Raw genomic sequence first — 25,065 nt, forward strand, 5'->3', positions numbered from 1 at the left:
TGGACCTTGAAACCTGCTGTACAGCTGGTTTATTTTTCTGCCTGATATTTCATTGATAGATATCACTGATTGGCCAGGGACCTCTACTGACCTCAAGGCCCACATTTGCATATCCCCGAGGTACAGTAAGCCTACACGCACTGCGAAAAAAGAACGTACTTTTTAAATATCACTCCCATCACTTCTGAATGAACAGTATAACTCTGGTCTTCATCTAGCCCGATAATCCATTGTTTGCTGTTAAACCACTAAACAGGATCCAAAAGACATGTTTAACTCTGACCCATTTCAATGACAGTTGTTTAACTCTGAACAGAGTTGAACTCTGTATGCAGAGTTAGTGTTAAATTACACAAGTTAATTTCAGGAACAAGACTGTTTTCTTAAGGGGAAAATCCCATAAAACTGTGAGGATGAGCAATGATTTATTTTTTATTTTTTTAAGTTTGAGGCTCATCCAATAATCTCTTACAGTGAACTTTCACATCAAGCAGCCAACTAAGAGATGCAAACTACATCTCTCGGCAATTTCCAAGTGTTTATTAAATCCAGCAATGTTTTCCATTTGCTCATGGAAAGGTTTCCCCTTTGATGCATAAATGGAATGGCTTCGGTTTCTTTTTTTAATGCAACAGGAGAAAAGCAATTACATTTTCATTTTGATTCTTAATTTTTCGTTATGACCCGCTACTGATTATGCCATTGTTATGCTACAACTGAAAAGCTTTTTTCTCCTTGGACATTCAAAGAAAATTGCACTTTTAATAAACCCAACATAAATTCTCATTTATATAAAAAGAGCAAGGGAAATACGAGCCAGAAATCCTTGACCCTCAAACCAATTATTCACAGAAAAAAAAATGTATCCGAAAAGATTTTGCACTTGCAAAGCTGTTGGACCCCAGGTCTAAGAAACATTTTATGACTTCTTATAATCGGCCAAAAAGTCCATATTATTATGTATTATTATATTAGACCTGAGTAAACCTGAAATCTGGGGAAATCCATCCCCCCCTCCCCCTGCCAAAACAATAATCCTTTTCAGGTAAAAAAAAAAAAAAAACGCTCTGAAATGCTCAGTTCTTCGGTTCTCACCTGGAGTTCCCGCCATCTAAAACTTTCTGGGACTGGTCTCCAATCACTTCTTGTTTCAGGTAGTAAAGCATTCTGACTCGCAGTAGGACCCTGTGGCAGAGAGAGAGAGAGAGATGGGGGGGGGGTGGGGGGTTAAACAATGGAGAGGCACACCCAAAAACTGAGCCAGCTGAGAGAACTGCACTCGCACGCCCTGTCTCCACAGGGACACCCGACTGTAAAAGACCAGCCACTTGGCTGGAGCCCAGCACTGTTCATCGGCAGCAGATTTCCCTGTCTCCTATTAGACTGGGTCATCTCCTCACTGGCAGAGGATATGAAAACGCTTTATAGCGCTTAGCACATATGAGTTATTTCAGATAGAGCCCAACACTCTGCCTGGTGTTTGTTTGTTTATTTATTTCTGTGCTTGCCCCATTTTTGGTTGTTTTTTGCAATTTTATTTATGTAAAAAAAAAGAAAAATTATTTCAGATAGAGCCCAACACTCTGCCTGGTGTTTGTTTGTTTATTTATTTCTGTGCTTGCCCCATTTTTGGTTGTTTTTTGCAATTTTATTTATGTAAAAAAAAGAAAAATTACATCTATTATTTCAGGTAGTACATGAAATAACTGGAACTATTCATATGTTTGTAAACAAGGACAGAAACGTGTGAGAGATGAAGTTAGTGATAATTCACATGAGCATGGGGAGAGAAGTGTTACAGCAGCGTCAGTAGCCGTAGCATGGCAGGGCAGTCAGAGGCATGGCAGCTGAGACTGCAGCTCCTCGGTACAATAAATTCGTAAAGACGAGGAGGGGAGTGCCTTTGTAGTTGTCAATGGGTGACGTGCAAGCACGGGTCAGTCCCTGTGTGATGCACCCTTCCCATCGGAATGCCCCATTGTCTTTGCTGCCCTACCCCCCTTTCCGTATAACCCTCTGTGGGCTTGTCGATGCCTAACCTGCTGTTCGCCACCGTTGCCACGGTGCCGTGTCACCTGGGAGTTCGGCGGGAACAGTAGTGTGGGATGCCCACCGGTGGCAGTGTAGTATAATGGGTAAGGAACTGGTCTTGTAACCTAAAGGTTTAATTCCCACGTAGGACACTGCCGTTGTACCCTTGAGCAAGGTACCCTGCATTGCTTCAATGTATATCCAGCTGTATAAATTGATTCAATGCTATGTAAAAAGTTGTGTAAGTCGCTCTGGATAAGAGTGTCTGCTAAATGCCTGTAATGTAATGTAATGCCCGTATGTACTCAACAGTACCTTCATACGGATAACATGAAGACTCTTAGATCTGACACCGCCTGATCTGAGTGGATCCCTGTCCCATTTAACACGCACTAAGCACACACAAGGCCTTCAGCAGTTCAGTGCATTGCAGAGCATTACAAAAAGCCAAGTTTTTGTGCCACACGTGGGCCAGATTCTAACGTGGGACAAAAGCACGGTGGTCAGCAGATCACCCGGTGCGCCGGTGGACAATGAGGAACTTTCTGTGGCGACCGCAGCCTCAGTGTCCAAAACTATACGGATGTGAAACCCCTTTAAAACCTTTTTTTTTATTTGGCTAAAGTGTTACTGCCCCCTTTCAAAAATAAACATTATTGTGCAATGAACAGATGATTCATGCAGGGTTGCACTCGTTACTTCCATTAAAACCTGCTCAACATTGTTATTTGTCATTCAGGAATCTGCCCGCCTTCTGTTTAGCAGTTAGGTTTTATAATTAATGGAGCAGTTTATTAGATTAAATGAGGCAAGCTATGAGGACGAGACAGGGCTCTATCACACTTATTGGAATGAGGGGTGGAGAGTTTACTTCTCGTTTAATACATAACAAGCAATGCTGTATAACTGTATTGGAGCTTTCCTCAAGCGTCCCTGTGGTGTTTGGAGATTGAGAACCTTGCTCCATATTAGTAAGCCACCACACAGGCCTTAACATCTGCCACTTGTTGCTGTGGTTTACTTGAGGAGTTAAAAATCTTGCTCCTTGCTCCGCATCAAAAAGCCATCAAACAGGAACGAATGTCGCTCACTTGTTGCAGTGGTGTTTGAGGTGCTTCTTGTAGCCGTCGTCCTGAAGAAGGTGCTCGGGGTTGTGCTTCCTGATCCACTCGGCCTTGTGGATGTCGAAAGAGCTGGCCTGACTCTTCATCTTCTTCCCCTTCCTCCCCCGCGGCACAGGTGTCGACAGACCTGGGGAGAGGAGAAAGCCCGAAACGTTCAGACTCCATTCTTCCCCTAATGGATCAATCATACACTGATAGACCCACCAAAGTGCACTCCAGCAAACTCGCACCTGTGGAACAAAAGGGTTGAAATGCTTCCAGACTTGCTTTTGTAAATATATGTTTGTGCTGTCAATGATCTCTGAAAAACAACCAAAAGACTAAATGATACAATTGACCGGATCTGATCCATGACTGATCAAATCAATGTCACTGATAAAAAAGCGGCAGCCATAATAAGGCTGATTATACGATCACTAATTTCAGGTCCAGGCAACTGATCCAGAACCACTTCATGCTTGTCTTGGTCCAAGATACTCTACGTCTAAAATATCTGAGGAAGCGAGTTTGAGTTTATGAGATTTTTCCAGATAAAAATCCTACAATCTGACTGAATCCAGTAAGTTTAGTCAGAGAGTGATGACTCGATGTTGATAAGCAAGTTTACTGACACACCACCGGATGTTTTTCCTGTTTGTATCACAGCCTCCAATTAGAGCGTCACCTCTACAAAATCATGATCATGACTCATCGCAAGCTGTCACTTCTGCACGTCGCGCTGGCTAAAAGTGTCCGCTAAATGACTAACCTGTAATTTGTCAATGAACACTGGGTTATTACTAATGCCCAGCCCTGGAAGTTGGGTAGACTGATCTCAGATCAGTGTTAACCTGGTCAGACTGGTAGTATATGTAAGATTAAGGACCTGACAAGTGAGGCTACCCTCATACTAACACCAAAATTACGTGACAAACAGAAACTGATCCTAGGTCTGTGTTCGGGGTGGTTGCGGGGGGGGGGCTTACCGAGGTGGTTCTGCCTGATCCTAGGTCTGTGTTTGGGGCGGTTGGGGCGGGGGCTTACCGAGGCGGTTCTGCCTGATCCTAGGTCTGTGTTTGGGGCGGTTGGGGCGGGGGCTTACCGAGGCGGTTCTGCCTGATCCTAGGTCTGTGTTTGGGGTGGTTGGGGCGGGGGGGGGACTTACCGAGGTGGTTCTGCCTGATCCTAGGTCTGTGTTTTGGGCAGTACGAGGGTGGGGCTTACCGAGGTGGTTCTGCCTGATCCTAGGTCTGTGTTTTGGGCAGTACGAGGGTGGGGCTTACCGAGGTGGTTCTGCAGCTCCTTGGTGCGCCCGTCTTCGGTGGGCGCGATCAGGTCCCACATGAAGCTCTTGATCTTGTCGTCGCCGCGGTAATGCACCAGGCAGTAGGCCAGCAGCGCCCGGCAGATCATCTCCACATCCCGCTCGGTCAGCTGCCGCTTGAAGCGCCCGTGGAGGAGGATGTCTTTCCAGCGACCCCACCTAAAACGCCACACCGCAACAGAGGGACCTGAGCCCTGCTGACCGCACGCGACCGCAGCAAAACCGGAGCAAGACCGACCCAGCCACAATACAAAAGGCAAGGAGGCATCAAGCTGTAAGCCATACAACAAAACTGTCAGATATAAGAAGTATGTAATTCTGTGGTTGTTTTAATCTAATATTAATGTAAAAAAATGTTAAAAAAAAAAAAAAGAAAAGAAAAAACTACATAGAGAAATCATTTTCTCAAATTTCAGCTATTTCTGAGATTGAATATTTGTCTCCACTACCATGAGATGGCGCTGTGTGTCTGTAAATCTGTGTGTACCAGCAGCACAAGTTACTATACCACCTGTATCATTTACCATCCACCTCATTCACATTCTGAACTGACATGTACTGAGTGAATGCTATAAAATTATACAACAGCATACCCCTCTCTCTTCACCACTGTGAAATTCCTCTTGGAAAATTACACATTATAACATTAAGCACTTCTGCAAAGCTACATCATCTTCAGGTACTTGAAAGTACCTACATACCTCAACTTACAGAGTCTTTCGATTTTCGCTGTTCGCTGCACTTAATTAAACAACGAAAGAAGCTGACTGCAGAGTTAATGAATCTCACCAGGTTTCTGATTTCAGTCTGATTAGTCTGATTTCATTGCATTGTGAAAACACAAAGCAGACCGTGAGGCTCTTCAGAATCGGGGTTAGGGAGCCCTGCCATAAATCCAAACACGGCAGAGCGAGTAAGACCACGTGACCCACCCGTACACCAGCAGGTTCTTCTCCACGCGGAAGCACTCGGTGCGGCCGTAGCCGTTGAGGCGGTCGTGCGGGCGGCGCAGCTTCGGCTTGTCGTCGCCGTCGCTCTCGCCCTCCGACAGCTCGGCCAGCTCGTCTTTGGTGGCGCTGAAAGGCCGGGTTTGCTTCCTCACCCGAGGGGTGTCGATGACGAGGCTGTTCTGTGTGTGTGTGTGTGGTTAGGGGGGAGAGAGCAACATTTATATTACACATAAATACAGTACTTTCTAGATTCTATAAGCGATAAGCTTCAATAAGCTCATACATACAGTTTTAGGTAATGAGGAGTTCACACCAAACAAGGGTAGCACCAGACAAAACATAGCTAGCATTTTTCAAAACAATGAAGAGGGCACATAGCAGTCAAAGGGGAGACACCGCCGTTGCCTTGGCGACTACAGAAAGGCCCGGGCTCCGCACTCACTCTGCCGTTCACCATGTCCACGTCGATCTCTGCCTTCTTTGCCCACTTGTCCCAGAAGTTGGGGTCATCGAGGGAGATGTCCGTTCGGTTTCCGGAGGCCACAAAACTTGCCTGGAAGAAAGAAGAGGACGCGTATCGCGCGCTGTTAAAATTTTGAGCCAGCACACCTGGAGTGGATGACAATTGAGAACCGCACGAAAGGGAAAACAGTCAACTACTTATAACTGCATATTATATAAATGAGCACTGCCTTTTAAGGCACGATATGGATAAGTTCTATTTCCTAACTCCATTTATGTGCATATTCCAGTTTAGCACAAAACAATCACAATAGCATCAGCGTACATAATTACCAGGGGTGAACCATTAAGTGATTTCAAGAGCTCAGAATGGGATCTGATATTTGTGTCAAACATTAGTTACTAACATAAAAGCACTCACTGTAACATTCTGTTATACAACACATTAAGCGGCGATGTTGCTTTTTTTACACCTGATAAAACTGAGGCGTAAAACAAAACAAAACTCTACAGGTTGATGATGCAGAACTACACAGTCAACGTGTAGAGCCCCATAATTCTAAGCCGTCGGCCTGACCGACTGGTCGTTTGATGAAGTTGTGGGCTCTCGGGCGGGTAGATCTGCGGTACCTTGGCGAAGGTGGACCCGCGGCCCTCGGACTCGATGGTGATGGTCTGGGTGCGGCGCTGGAGGATCTGGTCGATGTCCTCCTCGCAGAACTTGGACCCCTCGTCCTCTTCGTCCATGATGGCGCCGTAGGCCCCCCGCCGCAGCAGGTCCTCGATTTCCTTCTTCGAGAGCTGCTGCTGGGCCTGCTGTAGAGGAAGAGTGAGAACACAACTTCGTATCACAAAATCTAGGAACATTTATAGCCTTTGGACAATGGCGATAGAGTTTTTAAATACAGTGAGCTCCATAATGTTTGTAGCAAAGGCATATTTTTCTTGATTTGGCTCTGAACTAAACAATTTTTTATTTGTAATCAAACAATTCACATTTGGTTAAAGTGCAGCTTTTATTACAGAGTATTTTTTATACATTTGATTTCACCATGTAGAAATGACAGCACTTTTTATACATAGACCCCCCCATTTCAGGGAACCCTAATGTTTGGGACAAATGGCTTCACAGCTGTTTCTGATTAGTTGGGTGTGTTAATTTGCTTCCTTAGTGCAGACAAGAGAGCTTTCAGTATCTAGTCTTGATTCTAGGCCTTAGGCTTATCAAAATCAACTGTTTGGAACAGCATTAAGAAAGGGAGCACTGGTGAGCTGAGTTATCACAAAGGGCCTGGTAGGCCAAGGAAGACCTTTACAGTTGACGACTGAAGAATTCTCACCAAAATAAAGTGTGGAGGCCAAAAGGAACTGCCCAAGATCCAAAGCACCCCTCCTCATCTGTGAAACATGGTGGTGGGGGTGTTTCAGTTTGGGCATGTATGGCTGCCCCAGATACTGGCTCTCTTGTCTTCATTGATGATGTAACTGCTGATAGCAGCAGCAGAATGAATTCTGCAGTGTACGGAAGCATCGTTTCTGCGGAAGTTCAAGCAAATGCCACCAATCTCATTGGACGGCGCTTCATCCTACAGTAAGGCAATGATCACAAACATACTGCTACAGTGACAAAGGAGTTTTTCAAAGCCAGAAAACGGGAATATTCTTTACTACAATTCATCAGATCTGAATCAAATTGAATATGCGTTTCATATTCTGAAGAGAAAACTTAAGGCAACTAGCTCCTGAAACAAGCAGGAGCTGTAGATGGCTGCAGTACAAGACCTGGCAGAGCATCACCAGAGAAGACACTCCTGGTGCTTTCTATGGACTTCAAGCAGTCATTGCATGCAAAGGACATGCGAAAAAGTACTAAACATGACTGCTTTCATTTACATAACAGTAATATGGGGGGCTACATATAAAAAGTGCTGTAATTTCTACATGGTGAAACCAAAGTGTATAGAAATATCCTTAAATAAAAGCTGAGAATCTGTACGCTAACAGCATTTGAATTATTTGATTACAAATGTGAAATTGTGGAGTATAGAGCCAAATCAAGACCAAATATGTCTGTTACAAACATGGAGCTCACTTCTTATATACAAAAGCACAGCACCTTAACTTTAACACAGCTGTACATGTAAAAATCACACAACGGACAGGTGCAGGTCAATGCAAAACATGGCACAGGTGCCTGTCTTGAGGATGCCTGACTTGAGCATATCACCATGTGTGTGTAACATACTTATTATCAAATTGTTCATAAATTTAAAATGTAAAAAGTGGCATGTCGTATATAAACACTGCATTTCCCTCCTCTGAAACATCAGCCGCAGACTGTGTAGAGCTGCTCAATGACATCAAAACCTGTCCTGCTCTCCACGCCTTTAGCATTGCTGACCCAATAGCACACACAAGGGCTTCATGAGCTAATACTAACACATCCTACACACAGAACACCAACGACCAATCACACGAGAGCACTTATCCAAACAATTTTCTAAAAAATAATGCACCGTAAGCAGAACATTTCATTGAGACACTCAGCATTCTATTTACCTATTTAAAATGACATTTATAATCCAAACTGTGCATAGGGTCAGTTACACAGACACAGATTGAACTTAGTCCTACACTAAATTCAATTCTGAATAGAGATTCTCCATACAAAACTCAATTTATCCCAGGACTAACCTTAATCTCTGCCTGTGAATCCAACTCTTAATGTATAATCCCCTTGAATTCACTTCATTTATTCAGTCAATACCCACGATCTCAGTTAGATCCTTAGTAATGCAAAAGAACACTGACAAGCATATACTTATATAAATATTGCCCTGTAACATACATGTCTTGGGATTGCACGCTACATGATTATGGCTAAACTGTCTGACCAAAGACCTGATCTCAGATCAGTTTCAGCTTGGCTGCATCACGGTTGGGGTTAGGTTCAGGACACGATAAGCTGATCCTGGATGATGGGTCAAGCAATCCTCTGATCCTCACCCCGCCCATGCTGTTCTCCCGGCCACTCATGCTCTGCAGCACAGCCTTGTCCAGGCCCAGTTTGAGACTGGCGCGGTCGAACATCTCCCGCTCGTACGAGTTCCGCGTGATCAGCCGGTACACCTTCACCGCCTTGTTCTGCCCGATCCTGTGGCAGCGAGCCTGGGCCTGCAAAAACGTGAACGCAAAAATTACATGCACAAATGCGCATTATCATTGCAAATCACTGTGATGTAAAACGTGCCAACACTGTTAAAATGTATCAGGAAATCATTTTTCTTCCTTTTCTTAATTTGTTTTAACAAAAAAATGAGCCTGTCTTTCAAACATACCAAGGCAAGTGAAATCTGTAAGTATCCATCTTTCTTGAAGAAAAAAATAAACTCCTGCAGCTTCAAGTTACACATGGAAAGCTCCAGAGAGGTATTGCATTATATAAAAAATAGTACATATACTGATAATTTTTTGTATTTAGCAATAAACTTTTAAAATTCTGATGTGTTTAATTTGTACATAATGGTAGAAGAGATCAGGAAGCCCGACTGCTGATGCCGGGCAATCGCCAAGCCAACCAATCAACCAATGAAAGTTTGAAAAGCCAGTCAGCAGTCGTCCTCCCATTATTAATAATATATTTGGAATACCAAAGGTAACAGCTTGCATGAACAAATGTCCATAATAACATGCTTCCATTGCTACCCTACGGCTGATTATGAGGGTGCCTCCCTCCAAGCTGCCATAAACAGAATACTATGGAGCCGAATTCCTGCCTTTCTGCTGTACTTCATATTAAATTTATGTTTAATTTAACAGGCGAGGAAAACGCAGTTCCCCAGCCCCTGCGAAATGAACAGCGTGACCGCGATTCACATTCAAATGAATGTCATGTCGTTGTCTTGTGAAAGAAGTTAAATAACAGGGGTCACCCCAGTACAATTCCAAATTCTGAGCATGATGCTGAAACGGTAGCGTTCTTTTCCCTTTCCTGACTTTAAACTGCTGATTTTATGAGGATACAGAAAATCAGAAGATACAGCATTATGGGAATGCCTTTAAGGTCTTGTGTATAAATATAATTGGTCTATGCAGGAAATATTCTGAGGAACCTGAAATTTTGCATGAGAAGGTAAAAAATGTAGGCTATGAGTCTTGATAAATGGTTCCAAACACAGCTCCTTAAATGCAACACACATGCCAAGATTGTTGAAATATTCTTTTTTCATTTTTGTTGCAAGGCAAAAAAAAAGCCTATTCCAGTCTGTTCTCAGTCTCTACCACACTGATGCACATGATGTGCTGGCTTATATAATGCCAGTTATCAATCAGTAATTAGGAACAAGCTACACATCAATTATACACACAAACATGACATCGACTTTGTTACATACTGAAAACTGCATGAAAAATTAAAACCTCACAATGGTGGAATTAGCACTGCTTTCTTAATGTGCTGACTGATTCCATTTTTTTCTACACGTTCTCTGGATCCCATTGAACAGAAACCCTTTTCTATTTTTCCCAGGGAAACTTGCATTCCTAAGAGCAGGCATGGCATTCCTATGAGCTAAACTTGATGAAATGTGGTACACTGTTTTGACCGTGATTAAGCACTGTTTAAAATATGTAGTCTTTAGAGTGTGCTTTTCAGGGAGATTGGCACGTGTAAGTGAGTGTGGGCAATATTTTGTAAGTATAAATATATATCAGCTGATAGCAAAGGTCGCAGTGGTTGAATAAGCAAGCTGCAGATATACAGAGATAGCCTTAAAAGGGACATATCATGCAATTCACACATTTCAATGTTTTGCATGGGTTGCAGACTCTGTTGTGGTTGTGTAACATTGTGAGATATGTGAATTTGCTTGAAAAGAGGTTAAAGCTGCAGCTGAGATTTTAGTCATTTCTCTCTTGAATCTGAACAATGGGGTTTTTCTATGTAAAAAACCGACTAAATCAGCTAATTTAATATCCCCATCCCTCCGCAAGTAGGGACCTCCCACTCTTATGTAAACAACAGAGCAATGGCTATAAGTTTTAGGCTAAATCTAAAAACAAATCTTTGCACAAGCTACCAACAGTTCCAGCTGTCCGAAACGAATCCTTTTTCCATGAGCCAACAATGACATGAGATGAGATTTGAAGTTAGTACTAAAACCAGGTGCAGTTCCATCTATTTGAGAGCTGACTGCAAACATTAAGCCTGTAAGTATCTGAGTTTTACCTGTAATGTTTTATGTTTAATGACTAATGTCATTTTTGCAAATCATTTCTGGAAAAACATTAAATATTTATGAATTTTCTTGACTGAAAAGAATTACACAAAGGGGCCAGTGCATTAGGGAAATAGTTCAAAATGTTGTAAAAAAAAAAAAAAAAAGAAAAAAGAAAAAAAAGGATTCCTTTAAAATAAACCTATTCACATAAAATCAGAGCTTCTCTAGCCTTGATTCCATTTTCTTCCAAACAGCCATTAAATGAGAAGCATGCCACTTAGACGTAGAGTCCAGGTAAAACTACTAGGCTGACTCTAAGTACATGGTATAACAATCCTCTGACTGGGCCTGTACAAAACTGGCCAGTGCTGAGGTCACCGCACCTGCAGGTCGTTTTGGGGGTTCCAGTCGGAGTCGAAGATGATGCAGGTGTCAGCTGCGGTCAGGTTGATGCCCAGCCCCCCCGCTCGGGTGCAGAGCAGGAAGACGAAGCGGTCCGAGTCGGGCTTGCTGAAGCGGTCGATGGCGGCCTGGCGAAGGTTCCCCCGCACGCGCCCGTCGATCCTCTCGTACAGGTACCTGTGACACAGCGACACGTTGACACGCGTTACTGGCCGTAACTGAAGGAAACATTTTACTGCAGAATGAACGCTGTGCATTAAGGACGCTATCCCACAATCCCCTGCAGTACATTTCCATGAAACGATCATGTTAGTGATACACGCATTCTGCATTTAAAATAGTTATTACGGAGGCAATGTAGATTTATATGATCCGGAGATGTGTGCCTAAAGTAGGTTTGTTGTCTTATCTGATCATCCTCCTTTTAGCAGGAAAAAAATGCTGCTGCAGCATGACTCATTAGCTTTTTATCACCAAGTTATATACTGATAATGAGAGCTGCAGGAGACTAGTGCATTATCAATAGGAAATAGAGACGATCTTGGAGCTTTATGACACGTTGAAGCCCAGCTCTCAGTAATGGATGTGTAGTATTTGATACATATCACACAACAGCACACCCGAGATTTTGACGGAACCTCTCCTGTAATAACGCCTTCCTCTGCAATCATTCACCACAGTAATCCTGTAAGCTGCCAACCATGCGAAATGCAACATCTAAATCATCCCCAAATTGGTTTTCTTTGGGACTGAGCTTACGCAGTTCGAAATAACAGAAAAATTAGATTTCGTCATCGGTTAGGTATATGGCCCCATCGCACGTGCAGTTGTCGTGTCTGTCTCTGCCAGACCTCGAGGCAGCGGAACTACCACGTACCGCCTCTTTCTCCCAGAGCCTTGGTCTGCCCCCGACCCCCCGCCCCCCTCGCAGCTGCCTGCCTTCCAAAAGCTTCCCGACCCCTCCTGTTCGGCAGCGGGGAGGCCCAAGGGGCCTGCAACCTCCAGCTGAACCCAGCAAGGCTCTGCTCCACCGCTAGCTTCGCTCGTTTATTTTTTCTTTGCTAACTGCCAAAGCCATAAGAACAAAAAAAAAATCTGCAAATCAAAACGCAAGAGAGGAGAGTGAAGGAGCCCTTAGCGACAGGAATTCCCTCTACAATGCTCATTGCTACACATCGCAATCGCAATTCTTCAAGACCAGGGGTTGCTCCACCTTCGGCCCTGGAGAGCTACGGGGCCCGCTGGAATTAGTCTTTCAGCAAAATGAATTTGATCCAAGAAACTAGGCAATGTAAGCTCTGCGTAATCAATGGATTTATTTGATCTATTAAGTGCTACGCAGAAAAAGACGCAACTGCTTCATAATAAAGTCAGTTTAAAAGGTTTTTCATATAGTCAATTACAATGTTTTATTTGACTGTATTAAAAAAATTACAGAAATATATCTGCACGTCCGGTAGTCAGCAAGGCTACCAAAAAAATATTAGTAAATATATTAAGTTCAAGTATCTTTCAAACTTAAATTTGAGAATTCAAATGTTTTAGGTCCCACATTTCAAATGTTTTAGGTCCCACATTTTGAAAACAAACAGACTAACATTATTCACCCATCCATCCATTATCTATACCCGCTTATCCTAGTCAGGGTCACGAGGGGTGCGGGAGCCTATCCCAGTTTGCACTGAGCAAGAGGCAGGAATACACCCTGGATAGGTCGCCAATCTATCGTAGGGCACACACCATTCACTCACCTATGGAAAATTAAGTCTCCAATTAGCCTGCCTGCATGTCTGGGAGGAAACCCATGCGGACACGGGAAGAACATTCAAACTCCACACAGAAAGGCCCAGGCCGGGACTCAAACCCCGGACCTTCTTGCTGTGACGCGACAATGCAACCCACTGCACCCACTGGACAGTGTTGACAATCTACTTATCTTCTATTGTGCTAAATAAATTCCGGGCCGTGGTGAATAATATTTATATCAGATATGTCAGTTGCAATAATTACAAAATTGTGTGAAAAGCACTTACAGTAATAGAGTGCTGACCTACTACAACATATTGTGTAATGAAAAAATATTTTGAACAACGTTGTCAATGTCCTATTGTGTTATTAGAGGAAGATTAGAGGAAGCATCACTGCATATTATTACACATATTGCACTTGACAATATGCATATTTATGCAAATGCAATGTGAATACTGTATATTCAAATGTGAATTCATACCAAATTTTATATGGTTAAATTTCTATGCAATTTCATGCCAGTATTGACAGTCCAAGTAGTCAATGACCTCATGGATTCATAAATACCACTTTAACATGGACACTAAGAACATTGAATCCAATATTGAACGAGAATGTTTGAACAAAAACCAACCACCCATGGCAATTCTTCCAAAATGTATTAGCTTCTGTAATTCCATAAGGCAGCTACTTGAATAAGGAAACACTTGACCTCTATTGTCCGTTGTATGTTAGCGGATGCTAACCAGTACGTGCAGCAATACTGGATCCACTGTCCACAGTACCTGTGGACAGCAATACAATAGCGGATGCTAACCAGTACAAGCATGGAAATTCTTCCAAAACGTATTAGCTTCCGTAATTCCATAAGGCAGCTACTTGACTAAGGAAACACCTGACCCTCTATTGTCCGTTGTGCGTGCTGGTTAGCGGATGCGAATGGTGGCGTGTAGCATACGAACAGCCCTCAGTGCGCTACCTTCGCTGAATGAGGAAGTCCTCCAGGATGTCCAGGCAGCGCACCATCTGGGAGAAGATCAGGACCTTGTGGCCCCCGGCCTTCATCTTGGGCAGCAGCTTATCTATGAGGACCAGTTTTCCCGCCGACTGGACCATGGCCTGCAAGTGGAAGTCTGGTGCTGTGGGGCTGTGCACCTCCCGGAAGTCCTCCAGGATCTTCTCCTCAGCCCCTGCCAGACAGAATCAAGGAAACGCGCCTTTGAATTGCTGTTTTATATAGCCATGGCTTCAATCTTTTAATATTTCAACATAGCTCAGGAGGTAAGAGCGGTTGTCTGGCAGTCGGAGGGTTGCCGGTTCAAACCCCGCCCTGGGCGTGTCGAAGTGTCCTTGAGCAAGACACCTAACCCCTAACTGCTCTGGCGAATGAGAGGCATCAATTGTAAAGCGCTTTGGATAAAAGCGCTATATAAATGCAGTCCATTTACCATTTACCATGACCTGTCTTTTATTCATTTTGTTTCCCCGTGCACTCTTCTTTGACTGTAATCTATTTTAGGAAGTGCACTGAACATCACAAGATGGTACAAATAAAATAATAATTCTTGTATTAAGAGAGTCTGACCAACCTGATGAATTTAAAAACTGGAATCTGTAGGGAAGTTAATAATGTCACTTGTGTCACTTGACATGCAACCTTGGGACTCCATAAAGCAATCCCACCAACTGCACCTGTTATGAACTGGGTGTTCGCTTATGAATTTCACTGGCTTTGGTACATTTTAGGAACACTATCAAATTGCACCTGGAATAATCGGATTCAATAATCGCATTGAGGTAAAACAAAATTCAAACAACTTGACTTTTTGGACAGGTTCTTTGATTCAATCAAGCCAACTGTATGCTTGTAAGGTTCCAGTTTGTGTTCATAAGGATCAGCATCATGGAAGGATTAGCCTCATAAGGCTCATAAGCCTCATAGTCAGCGGTAGGACTGCTGAGCTGAAGAGCAGCAGAGTCCCACTCCTTCAGAGCCATGCAGATAGGGACGGAAAAGTGCAAATGCTGCAACATGGCAACTTCTGTACATTACATATCAATATTTTAAGAAGCTAGATATCTACCAAAGTCCAGGCTCTGTACTGGAAGGCTTTGGTGGACATCGATCGAGTTCAAGTAACATTTATCCAGCTGTTTCAAACTATTCTCTGTGATGGAGCCTTTAGGAAATGATAAAACGCAGTGTCATTTGAGGCGCTATGCAAACAATCATCTACAAATCAGACAGTGACTCAGAGCAGAAACAGACTATGCAGATGAGTAGTATTTTCCATAAAAAACGTTTGATGTGGGATGGGTGTTCAGAGTGTGTATACTGAGAGATTACTGTGGTATAGGTGAGGAGATAGTGTACGTTTGATGAGGTATGGTTGGGTAGAGTGACTGTATATTGAGAGCTAATTGTGGTACGGCTGAGGAGATGTGTGTTGTGTGTGTGCATACTGTACCTTTGATGAGGTAGGGGTGGTTACAGCACTTGCGTAACTCCATCATGGTGTTGACCAGGTTGGGTACGTTGGCCTGGCCGGCACCCTTGGCCAGGAAGGAGAAGTTCTTCTCCAGGATGGCGCGGTAGTACTTCTTCTGGATGTTGGTGAGCTCCACCTCGATGATGGTCTCCTCTTTGGGCGCCAGCTTCTTCTCCACGTCCTCCTTCAGTCTCCTCAGCATCATTGGCTTCAGGATGGCCTGCAGCTTCTGGACCTGCACAAACGGAAACAAAAGGTATCATACAGGTGTAGGCCAAGGTTATATCATCATAAACAAAAACTAAACCTAAAATAAAAAGTAGCCATGAATAAATGTACACATACAAACCTGTTACATGAATAAATGCTGTCAAATACAGAGCTATTCTGTTCCACTATGTTGCAGACACCTGGCTTTTATTGTAAAACACTGAGAGCGCGACTATGGAGAATACACCTGAGAGTTCAAGAAGTTTATAAAATGAAGAACCCTACAACAATAGAGGAAGCCCCACCCACTAACACCATTAGAGGACTATGATATCAGAGGTAAAATGAATGCTGCAATGTCCATGCTTTGACAAACAGCCTATTATCATTTGTACTGAGGTAAAAGAGACTTGTGCTTGCATTCAACAGACTGCACACAGAGAGACTTGCTAACCTAACTCAAAGCACTTTTCAACATACACTATCAAAGCCTCTGAAGAACAATAGAGAGCGTATTATGGATGATGAATAAGGATAATAATTTGTTACCCAGAGTACTTCTTTTTTCTTACTCTGTTACATTGGACGTGTAATTGCGACTTCCCTGCTTTAATTAACAAAAATTAATTATAAATCATGTGTGTCAAGAAATATTTTCTGCGAGGTTTAAGCGCTGAGCAGAGAAATGTAACAAGCAGGTCTTTGTAATTCCCGGACTTGGGAAATACGGAAGTGTGTTCATATCCGCTTGCCAAATGTTGGAGTGACCTAGTTGGAAAGCAACAATGCCCACACAGTTACAACTAGGACCTCCTGCCCCAGATATTGTATTCCTTTGTTACATTCCTTTGTTGCCAAGAAGATGCTGTACAACCTTTCTACATGAGGCCTTTAGGTTAGCGTATATTGACTGTTACTATAGCAGTTACTTTACAGTACTCTACCCACTGTAATGAGTGGTATAATGGCAGAGGATGTCAGGATGGGATAGGACAGCTTGGAGAGCCCCCACCTGCTCCTCCGTCTTCAGGTCACCAAACTCCTGCAGGAAGGTGGTCTCCGAGGGGAAGCGGGAAGGCTCCAGGAAGTGCAGGAGGCTGAAGAGCTCCTCCACCGTATTCTGGAGAGGAGTCCCCGTCAGAAGAACCTTGTGCTCCTGGAAAGAAATGGCGACAGTTACCAGAGAACTGACAAAATTGCATCAGTGGTAAAGCTTGGCTCTGCCCAGATCCAAGGGTTAACTCTGATACTTAATTTAACCGGTGACTCCACTGTCCTCAAATGAGATGCATCACCTCCTTCTGTCAGGAGTCATGACTATGTTCCACGCAGTAAGGCAAAAGCCTCAGATTTGATATTGATAGAATTGGCGGCGAAGTGCTTAATGTCTCAGTTCCAAATGGAGCCGATACAGACATCATAATGATCGCACTTTCAAGTATTACTGTACAGGCAATTCAAATCCCAAGAGTCACATGTCAAGTTTAACTGAGCTAAATTGATTAGTTCATAAGAGATTCGACAGTAAGACATGAATACAAGTACACTGTGCAGACCGTATGTGGAATCAGGTCCAAAGGTTTTAAGATTATAGATGATTTGAACACAAGACTGAAATATGAGTAGGCTGTGAAAAATGCATTTCCCACTCATGAGCATTAAGACTGTAGAAGATGCTACCACAAGGCTAAGACAGCATGCAGTATTAGGTTCATGGGCTTGAAGGCTATAGATCAGGGTTGCCCAACCCTGTTCCTGGAGGTATACTATCCTGTAGGTTTTCACTCCAACCCAAACAATGCACACCTCCTTCAACACCTAGGGATCTCCTTCAGCGGCTAATTAGTACAATCAGGGGTGCCAAATTACGGTTGAAATGAAAACCAACAGGACAGTAGATTTCGAGGAACAGGGTTAGGCAGCCCTGCCCTAGATCATGGAGACTCACATTTAGTCCTCAAATACAAATCCGGCCCTGGTTTTCTTTCCTTCTAGGTAATTAACTGAACAACAAGTGCTACTGATTGGCCAAACTGTCTTCACACCTACATACCAGGAAGGTAGAAAACCAGAAGTTCTCAGCTCTCAAGGACTGCAATTTGAATAAGAGGGCTATAGATGATCCCACAGTAAGGCCAAGTTATGAGTGTGATGGGCTTTGGAGAGCATGCAGTACCAGGTTCATGAGCTTGAAGCCCTCCAGCAGCTTGCAGTTCTTGTTCTTGAGGCGGTGGGCCTCGTCGATGATCACGCAGCGCCACTCGATAGCGTTTAGCTCAGGGCAGCCACCCAGGATCATCTCGAAGGTGGTGATGATGGCCTGGAACTTGTAGGCCCCACGGATCACACGACCCTTTGGGGAGACATGGCAACAAAGGAAAGCTGTCAACTCACTGGCCACTCCCAGACATCACAGTAACAGTCCTTATATTAAGAGTTGCAGACTGTTTACAGCAAATTTAAAGGAGTAACATGCTGGTCTTCACACTTTCTCGGTTTTATGTGCCATTTGCACAAGAGGCATTGAAGAAACACGATGAGTAAAGTATTAAATACGTCAGTTCTTTATTTTTGGAGAAATATGCGTTTTCAATTTATCGTCCTATTTTCAGCCGGTTGAGAATGTTATCAACTTAGTGCGTCACAAGTACAGTAACCACTCCCCTTTCCACGCCCCGTAAAGAAATCTGACTGGACACACTGCCCTGCTACAAGTGTGCTGTGAAGTTTAGGTAGCAAACAACAAGGCTGAATCCTTCTGACGTAATTTACATAGAAACTATACGCTCAGATCGCCTAGTTTCACTCACTGTGGCCAAGCGGAATCGATAACGTTTATTGAGGGTGTGAAAGAAAATTTCATGACTATAATCGAATGTTTTTCAGATTTACCATTCGATTGAACAAGTATCATTCAAAGTACATTTTTATGGGTTAGTGCTGTCCGATTGTGCTAGCTACTTCACATTAACCTTGTACGGCGATCAGTAAAGGCTAACAGCACAGCACCACTTAATTATTGTCACTTCTATCACCACTGTAATGAACTAAAAAAAGGCGACAAACTACGTTTTCTGTGAGAAATCGATACTTGATATACTAAGTTAGCTAGCTTGTAAAAATTCAGTCTCCCAAGATCATGGAGCTAGCTATGGTAACGGGGCACGGTCTGTCAATCATAGCTAACTGACAGTTCTCATTACCACGCCAAGACAGTTCGGATGAACTTTTATTGTGGGAAATTTAGGCTTAGAAAAATACGATTTAAAATACATTTAAATGACTGAATAATAAAAAAAAATATGCACATTTGTTTTGTTGTTGCCTAAAGACAACTGGCAAGTGTCACATCCAACCATCATGTTACTCATTTAACATTTTGCATTGACAAAAAAAATTATGCAGCTGGGTAGTCCAAAACAATCGCAGGTGCTGTTGAAGAAGGGGAAACAAAAAAGGAAGGAAATTCATAACCACAAAAATGTGCAGAATTTTTGAAAAATCCTCCTCCTGGTGCTCATGTGAGTTTGACTATGAAAACCTTTATTTAAACGGGCAGATTAATTCATTAAAATAAAGACCTAAGCTTTGCGGCTTACGTCAGATCTGAGCAACGGTACTCTCTGTAAGCATATCACTTTGCACATTTTTGTGGATATATATAGCTATGTGTATACATTTCCATCCTTTTTTGGTTAGCTAACAGTAGCATAATTATGAAAAGCAGTGTGCGTTGGAAAGCATGGTGAGGACTTATAGGAGAATTTTGGAATAAGCTAAGAGCACAAAAACTGTATACTCAAAATGTGAAATGCCATGTAAAAAGCAAATTCTAGTTGAACAGTATCACAGTTATCAGCCTACCGAATAAAAACATGCTAAATATATTCGTAAAGTAAAATCACAAAATGATTATGTAAGATGAACATAAATTTGAATCAGCGTAATTGGTATGTGCGCTCCATTGAGAAACTTGCGTCTACGACTAGATGCACCACAAATGCACACTGCGATGTCCTAATATCAATTATCTCCCACAGCCATAATGGTACACTGTCTCCATCACCCACGGCGACAGTAAGAATAACCTTCAGGAGCGGAGAGGGAGGCCGCGGAACCGCACCTGCCGCTTTTAATTAGGCGCGCATCATCGCGCACCCTGGCTGCGAAGGTTCTAGAGCGGCGCGGCGGCCTCCCTCGCTGGGGGGGGCCGCTGCCGGTACCTGGGAGTCTCTGAAGTACATCTCGTACTGCTGCAGCATCTGGCGGCTGACGGCGCTGCCGTGGTACACGATGACGTTGAGGTGGGTCCACGTGCGGAACTCGCGCTCCCAGTTGGCGATGGTGGAGAGCGGGGCGATGATGAGGAAGGGGCCCCGGATCCCCATCCGGTGGATCTCCTCCAGGAATGTGATGGACTGGATGGTTTTTCCCAGGCCCATTTCGTCAGCCAGGATGCAGTTCCGCCTTGGGGGGTTGGGGGGGGGAAGGGGGCTCATTAAAAACGCCCCACGGTTTTGGCTGGGAAAAACCCACCCGCCCGCTCCCCTTTCTTCCCACGCGTGTGGCTAGTGCTTCCAACTGGTTTGAGATTTAAACCTCCAGGGGTTGTCTTACAATGTTTCTATGTCTTGGACGTTAAGCCTCCCAGAACACAAAACCTGACAAATTGCTTGCCTTTACTAAAATGACCCGAGTACTAACTTTGCCAAGTTTGCCTGCATCAGTGTTTATGTATTGGTGGTAGGGGGGAAGGGGTTTCAAACTATGGCTCATGCCCTCAGCATGGCACAACATAGGTGATCTGCTTGCTGAGCTAAAAGCCAGAGGTCCCCGCCCAAGGGAACTAACTGTGCACTCTCATTCAACTCCAGTGATTTATGTGCAGACGCTCACAAGATCACTGACGTACCTGATCTCGACTTCAACGATTCATAGATTCAATTTCACAGATTCAAATCCAACTACGCAAAAGAACGGACATTCCCTATTTTGCAACTTCGCAGCTTTTCCTTAGCCGCTCCGCAATTCATGCAAAGGAAAAGCCGCTAGACACATCCTCTTAGTCTCTAAAGGTGGTTTCCAAACCTCTCCTTGGGTACCCCCAGGTGCAGATTATTTGCATCAGGTGTGCTTGAGGTGGAACACAAACACCTGGATGTGGCTGGGGGTACCTGAGGAGAGGTTCGGAAACCACTGGTCTAAAGTACTCGACCGCACACGGTCGAATGCTCTAGGGCTGCGACTGTGGTGAGGAATGTGTGTTTTTAAGCCAGGAGGAGACCGGTCCTGCCTTTCCCGAGCGTTTACAGCAGTTAATGTCTCTGCAGGCAGTTTCCCCCAGCTGTCATAATAGGCTGCGGTACAGGTATGCTGCGTTACTCAACAGGAGCTGACACCGCGCCGAGAGCTGGCATGTCCAAAGGCTTTTACGACGGCATGTCAGTAATCCCCCCTACGTCAGAGAGGAAAAACCCATTTTCTCACTTTCACAACAGCTGCCGCGCTTCAAAAACCAAAACAGCCATTTCAAATTATCTCCGAAGTTCACATTAAAAAACAGACAAGCTATCGGGGTGAATTCTTCAGGGCTTCCATTACTGCACTACTTAGCAATCCACTCTACCTCATCCCCCTATTTCGCCTGCATGAGTAGACTAAGTCTGGGAGAGCATTATGGATATAAGCTCTACACTGGGACCGTTTGAGGCTTGCCTCCCCCACTGACCTGTTATACCAGTTGAAGAAGAGCCAGTTGAGTCCCTCCAGCTGGTAGTCCCTGAGGGTGTTGCCGTTGCAGTACTGTCGCGACTGCTCTCGTTTCTTCCAGTGGCTGGCGGGCGGTCTCTCCTGCGCAGCAGACACAGGCACGTCTGTCCAAAATGCTCCAAACAGAACCGCCCTCATCGCTACTCAGTGGTATGCTAACGGTACACTCGGCTTGACTTCTAAAGCTGTGCTTTTTGCAGCTGTGGAACCGTTTTTTTCCTCCCTTGTTCAAAACCTAAATTATACAATTATATCTGCCAATGAATTTAAAAAGAGCTCTTTCAGTCGTGTTCCCTGAACCGAAAACCGACACTTTCTCTGTATGCCAATGTCACTGTAAATCTGACACTGTGCCTAATTAAATTGAAGAGCGCAAGCAAACTGAACTCCAGTTCGGCCTTTTTTATTCCAATATGCCCTAGAGGGAATAAGGGGCGATTTTAAACAGCACATCATCTAAAACAGCGGAACAAACAAATGAATAAATAACTGCATAAAATAAGCCATTACAGGATATGTGGGTGCATCCGCTGAACATGGCTGAATGCCCTGAGGGGGCTGGGTGTCCTAGTTTGGGACCCTGGGTGGAGAGGGAGGAGCGAGGGGGCGGGGACTCACCACCCTCCGGGAGTCTGGCTGAGCTGCCTGCAGCTGGTCAAACTCCTCGATCTTGTTCTGGTCAACGTCCTCCTTCAGCTCCCACGTACTGTCCTCGTACGGCAGGGAGCACCACTTCACCAGGTAGTACACCACCGGCTGCAGAGAGACACGCACGCATACATGTGAGCGCACACACCGATGAACACACGCACATGCGCAAACACAGACACACGCGCATGCACACACGCACACACACGCACACATGCATACACACACACACGCGCAGATAATTCACATACACATACACACAAACATGCATGCAGACGTGACACTATCAAGAATCCCTTTGATCAAAACTCCAGTCCTGCAGTTTTCCCCTCTTCATTTTGTGAGGGCTTGTTATAATGCAACCGAAGCGTTATTTTACAAAGCAGGATTACTGAGTTAGCAGGATAACTGCGCTGAGTAAAACCCGAAACAGCTTTTTTTTTTTTCCTTAAGCACATGTTCCAGATTTGGGAGGGTTCCAGGTTTTACTCAGTGCAGTTATCCAGCACACTCAGTAACCCTGTTTCATGAACCAGGGCCCTGATGCGATGATTTGATGTGATGTGCAGATGTCTCTTATCAAGGCTTTGCCAGTGTCCTGAATAAGCGTGCCAAGGGCTTGACACTTGAGATAAACTGTCTATTTTGGATTTCTTGTGTTTTGTCTATAGTACGTGGAGAGCCCACAATCAGTTGTACCGCAAGGATCTTCCACTTGAATGCAATGAGACAATGACTGTGGGCAAATAAACAATATCATAGTCCTGTTACCTCTCCAGTGTCTTTATCCTCACAGTATGACACTTCTAGTACTCGGTCCACCTCCACATAATCAGGGTTAAAAGGTTCATCTTCCATCTGAAAGAGAGACAACGGCAATTCATCCAGACTCTCACTGTTTATGTCTTTATTTCAGCAAACAAGCCAGTGTATTTTTCTCATTGCCATAAACACACCTGCACACAAACACACACGCGCACGCACACGCACACATACACACATACGCGCACGCACACACACACACATGCACGCACGCACAAAGCAGTCTGCCTTACATCAGCAAAGAAGTGAGCTCTCTGTGCTTGTTTAATCTTAAAGCGTTTGATCTTCTGCTGGATCCTCTTGTCCTTCTCCAGCTGCTGTTCTGTAGCCCACTCACAATGCAAATAGGAGCTGATAAAGAAACAGGAAGTGAACATGGAAACAGGGAGAGAACAGAGAGGCAGAGGGATGGTACACAGAGACACAGGAAGGGAACACAGACACAGGGATGGAACACAGACACGGGGGGGGGACGAAACACATACACAGGGATGGAACACAGGGACAGGAAAGGAACACAGAGACAGAGGGATAGAACACAAGGACAAAGGAAGGGAACACAGAAACAGGGAGGGAATAGAGATAGAGGGAGGAACCAAAAACCGAGAGAGAGAACAAGAGACAGGAAAGGAACACAGAAACAAGGATGGAAAATAGAAAGGGAAGGAACACAGAGACAAAGTGGGCGGCACAGGCAAAAAGGGCACAAAGGGAGAGGGTGGTGAACACAGAGTAAAAATGGTTGAACTTTTTAAACAAAAGAAGTGTTTAATTCTGTTCTTTAATGAACGCTTTGAGCACTCTGAAAAGAGAGCCATGCTGGCTATATACCTGAATCACTACAGAAAACATTCATTACGCTGAAGGAAAACGTTATTTACTGTACATATAACAGGTTACAGTAGATGAATAACAGTCATATCTGGCTTATCACAGTTTTCACATTCTGGATTAAAGAAGACATTTTTTTCCCCTCGTACTTTGGATTGCAAACCAATAGGAATGACAGGATTGTGCATGAGGTAAGCAACTCTCACGGTTCATTAATCAGCGCCCTCTTCACAATTGGCTTACGCAGGAACAAACTGACAGGATAATTACTTCAGAATTTTACACGTTGTCTATCATCCAATAACTAAAGGCAGGACTTACTAGTTTTTGTATTTAACATAGAACTCCTCAACTTCGACCACAACTCCAGGAGAGACCTGTGGGAGGGATCAAGGTTCAATCTACTATACTGTGGTGTACACAAAGAATCTGAAAATGTATTCATGGGTTTCAGTCTTGTGACTTCTTTGTAGTGACTGTCATGTGGATGACTGTGCTGAGCAAGCAGACCCCTGCAGTGCTCAGTGAATGTACACTACACTATGACACTAACAGTGTGGTGAAAAACTAGCTGTGCTCGGTGGATGCGTTCCATATATTCTACCAAATATACCTCTGCAGTCAGGTACCACACTCCCAAATTTAGCAATTGACAACATTCTGATATATTTTTATCCACACCCACATCTTTCTCATATTGGAGAGAGCCATAAAGTTACAGTTCACTTTCATAATTTTGTTTCAGTGAAATTGCAGTCTATATGAACCTACACCCATCAATGACTAGCATTGTTAGCAGTGACATTGGAAAACAGTGGGAGTCTTGGTACCGGCAGATTGCATGCTTGAAATGGCGTACTACCTCAAACTAACTTCTAACCAAGTTTACGACTGGGGGACTGGCAAAACTGAGACCAGAATCACATACAGTAATGCTTTATTGCGCAAAGAGCTTATTGTTGTCTGTAAATCCCCTTTTCCTGTATTGCTTGAAAGGAGCAATGTATATAAATAAAGATATTATCACAAGGGAGCAGCACAACTAAGGGAAAAAGA

The 25,065-nt window shown here is 43.9% G+C and overlaps 1 protein-coding gene across 6 annotated transcripts in view; it reads right to left on the reverse strand.

The window, feature by feature from the left end:
* Positions 1-25,065, reverse strand: part of chd9 (chromodomain helicase DNA binding protein 9) — a 101,353-nt gene that overhangs the window by 15,333 nt on the left and 60,955 nt on the right. For all 6 annotated transcript variants that reach the window (XM_035419057.1, XM_035419056.1, XM_035419055.1 and 3 more), the window contains 18 exons: positions 24,331-24,386; positions 23,412-23,529; positions 23,128-23,214; positions 22,327-22,464; positions 21,668-21,789; positions 20,163-20,406; positions 18,116-18,292; positions 16,952-17,095; positions 15,709-15,964; positions 14,220-14,430; positions 11,473-11,668; positions 8,877-9,044; positions 6,501-6,686; positions 5,851-5,961; positions 5,391-5,587; positions 4,418-4,617; positions 3,123-3,282; positions 1,096-1,185 (listed from right to left, as the gene is read on the reverse strand). In XM_035419057.1, the coding sequence (XP_035274948.1) occupies positions 1,096-1,185; positions 3,123-3,282; positions 4,418-4,617; positions 5,391-5,587; positions 5,851-5,961; positions 6,501-6,686; positions 8,877-9,044; positions 11,473-11,668; positions 14,220-14,430; positions 15,709-15,964; positions 16,952-17,095; positions 18,116-18,292; positions 20,163-20,406; positions 21,668-21,789; positions 22,327-22,464; positions 23,128-23,214; positions 23,412-23,529; positions 24,331-24,386 (2,861 nt within the window). The remainder of the gene's footprint in view (positions 1-1,095; positions 1,186-3,122; positions 3,283-4,417; positions 4,618-5,390; positions 5,588-5,850; positions 5,962-6,500; positions 6,687-8,876; positions 9,045-11,472; positions 11,669-14,219; positions 14,431-15,708; positions 15,965-16,951; positions 17,096-18,115; positions 18,293-20,162; positions 20,407-21,667; positions 21,790-22,326; positions 22,465-23,127; positions 23,215-23,411; positions 23,530-24,330; positions 24,387-25,065) is intronic.

Source organism: Anguilla anguilla, chromosome 5, assembly GCF_013347855.1.
Source record: "Anguilla anguilla isolate fAngAng1 chromosome 5, fAngAng1.pri, whole genome shotgun sequence".
Lineage (NCBI taxonomy): Eukaryota > Metazoa > Chordata > Actinopteri > Anguilliformes > Anguillidae > Anguilla > Anguilla anguilla.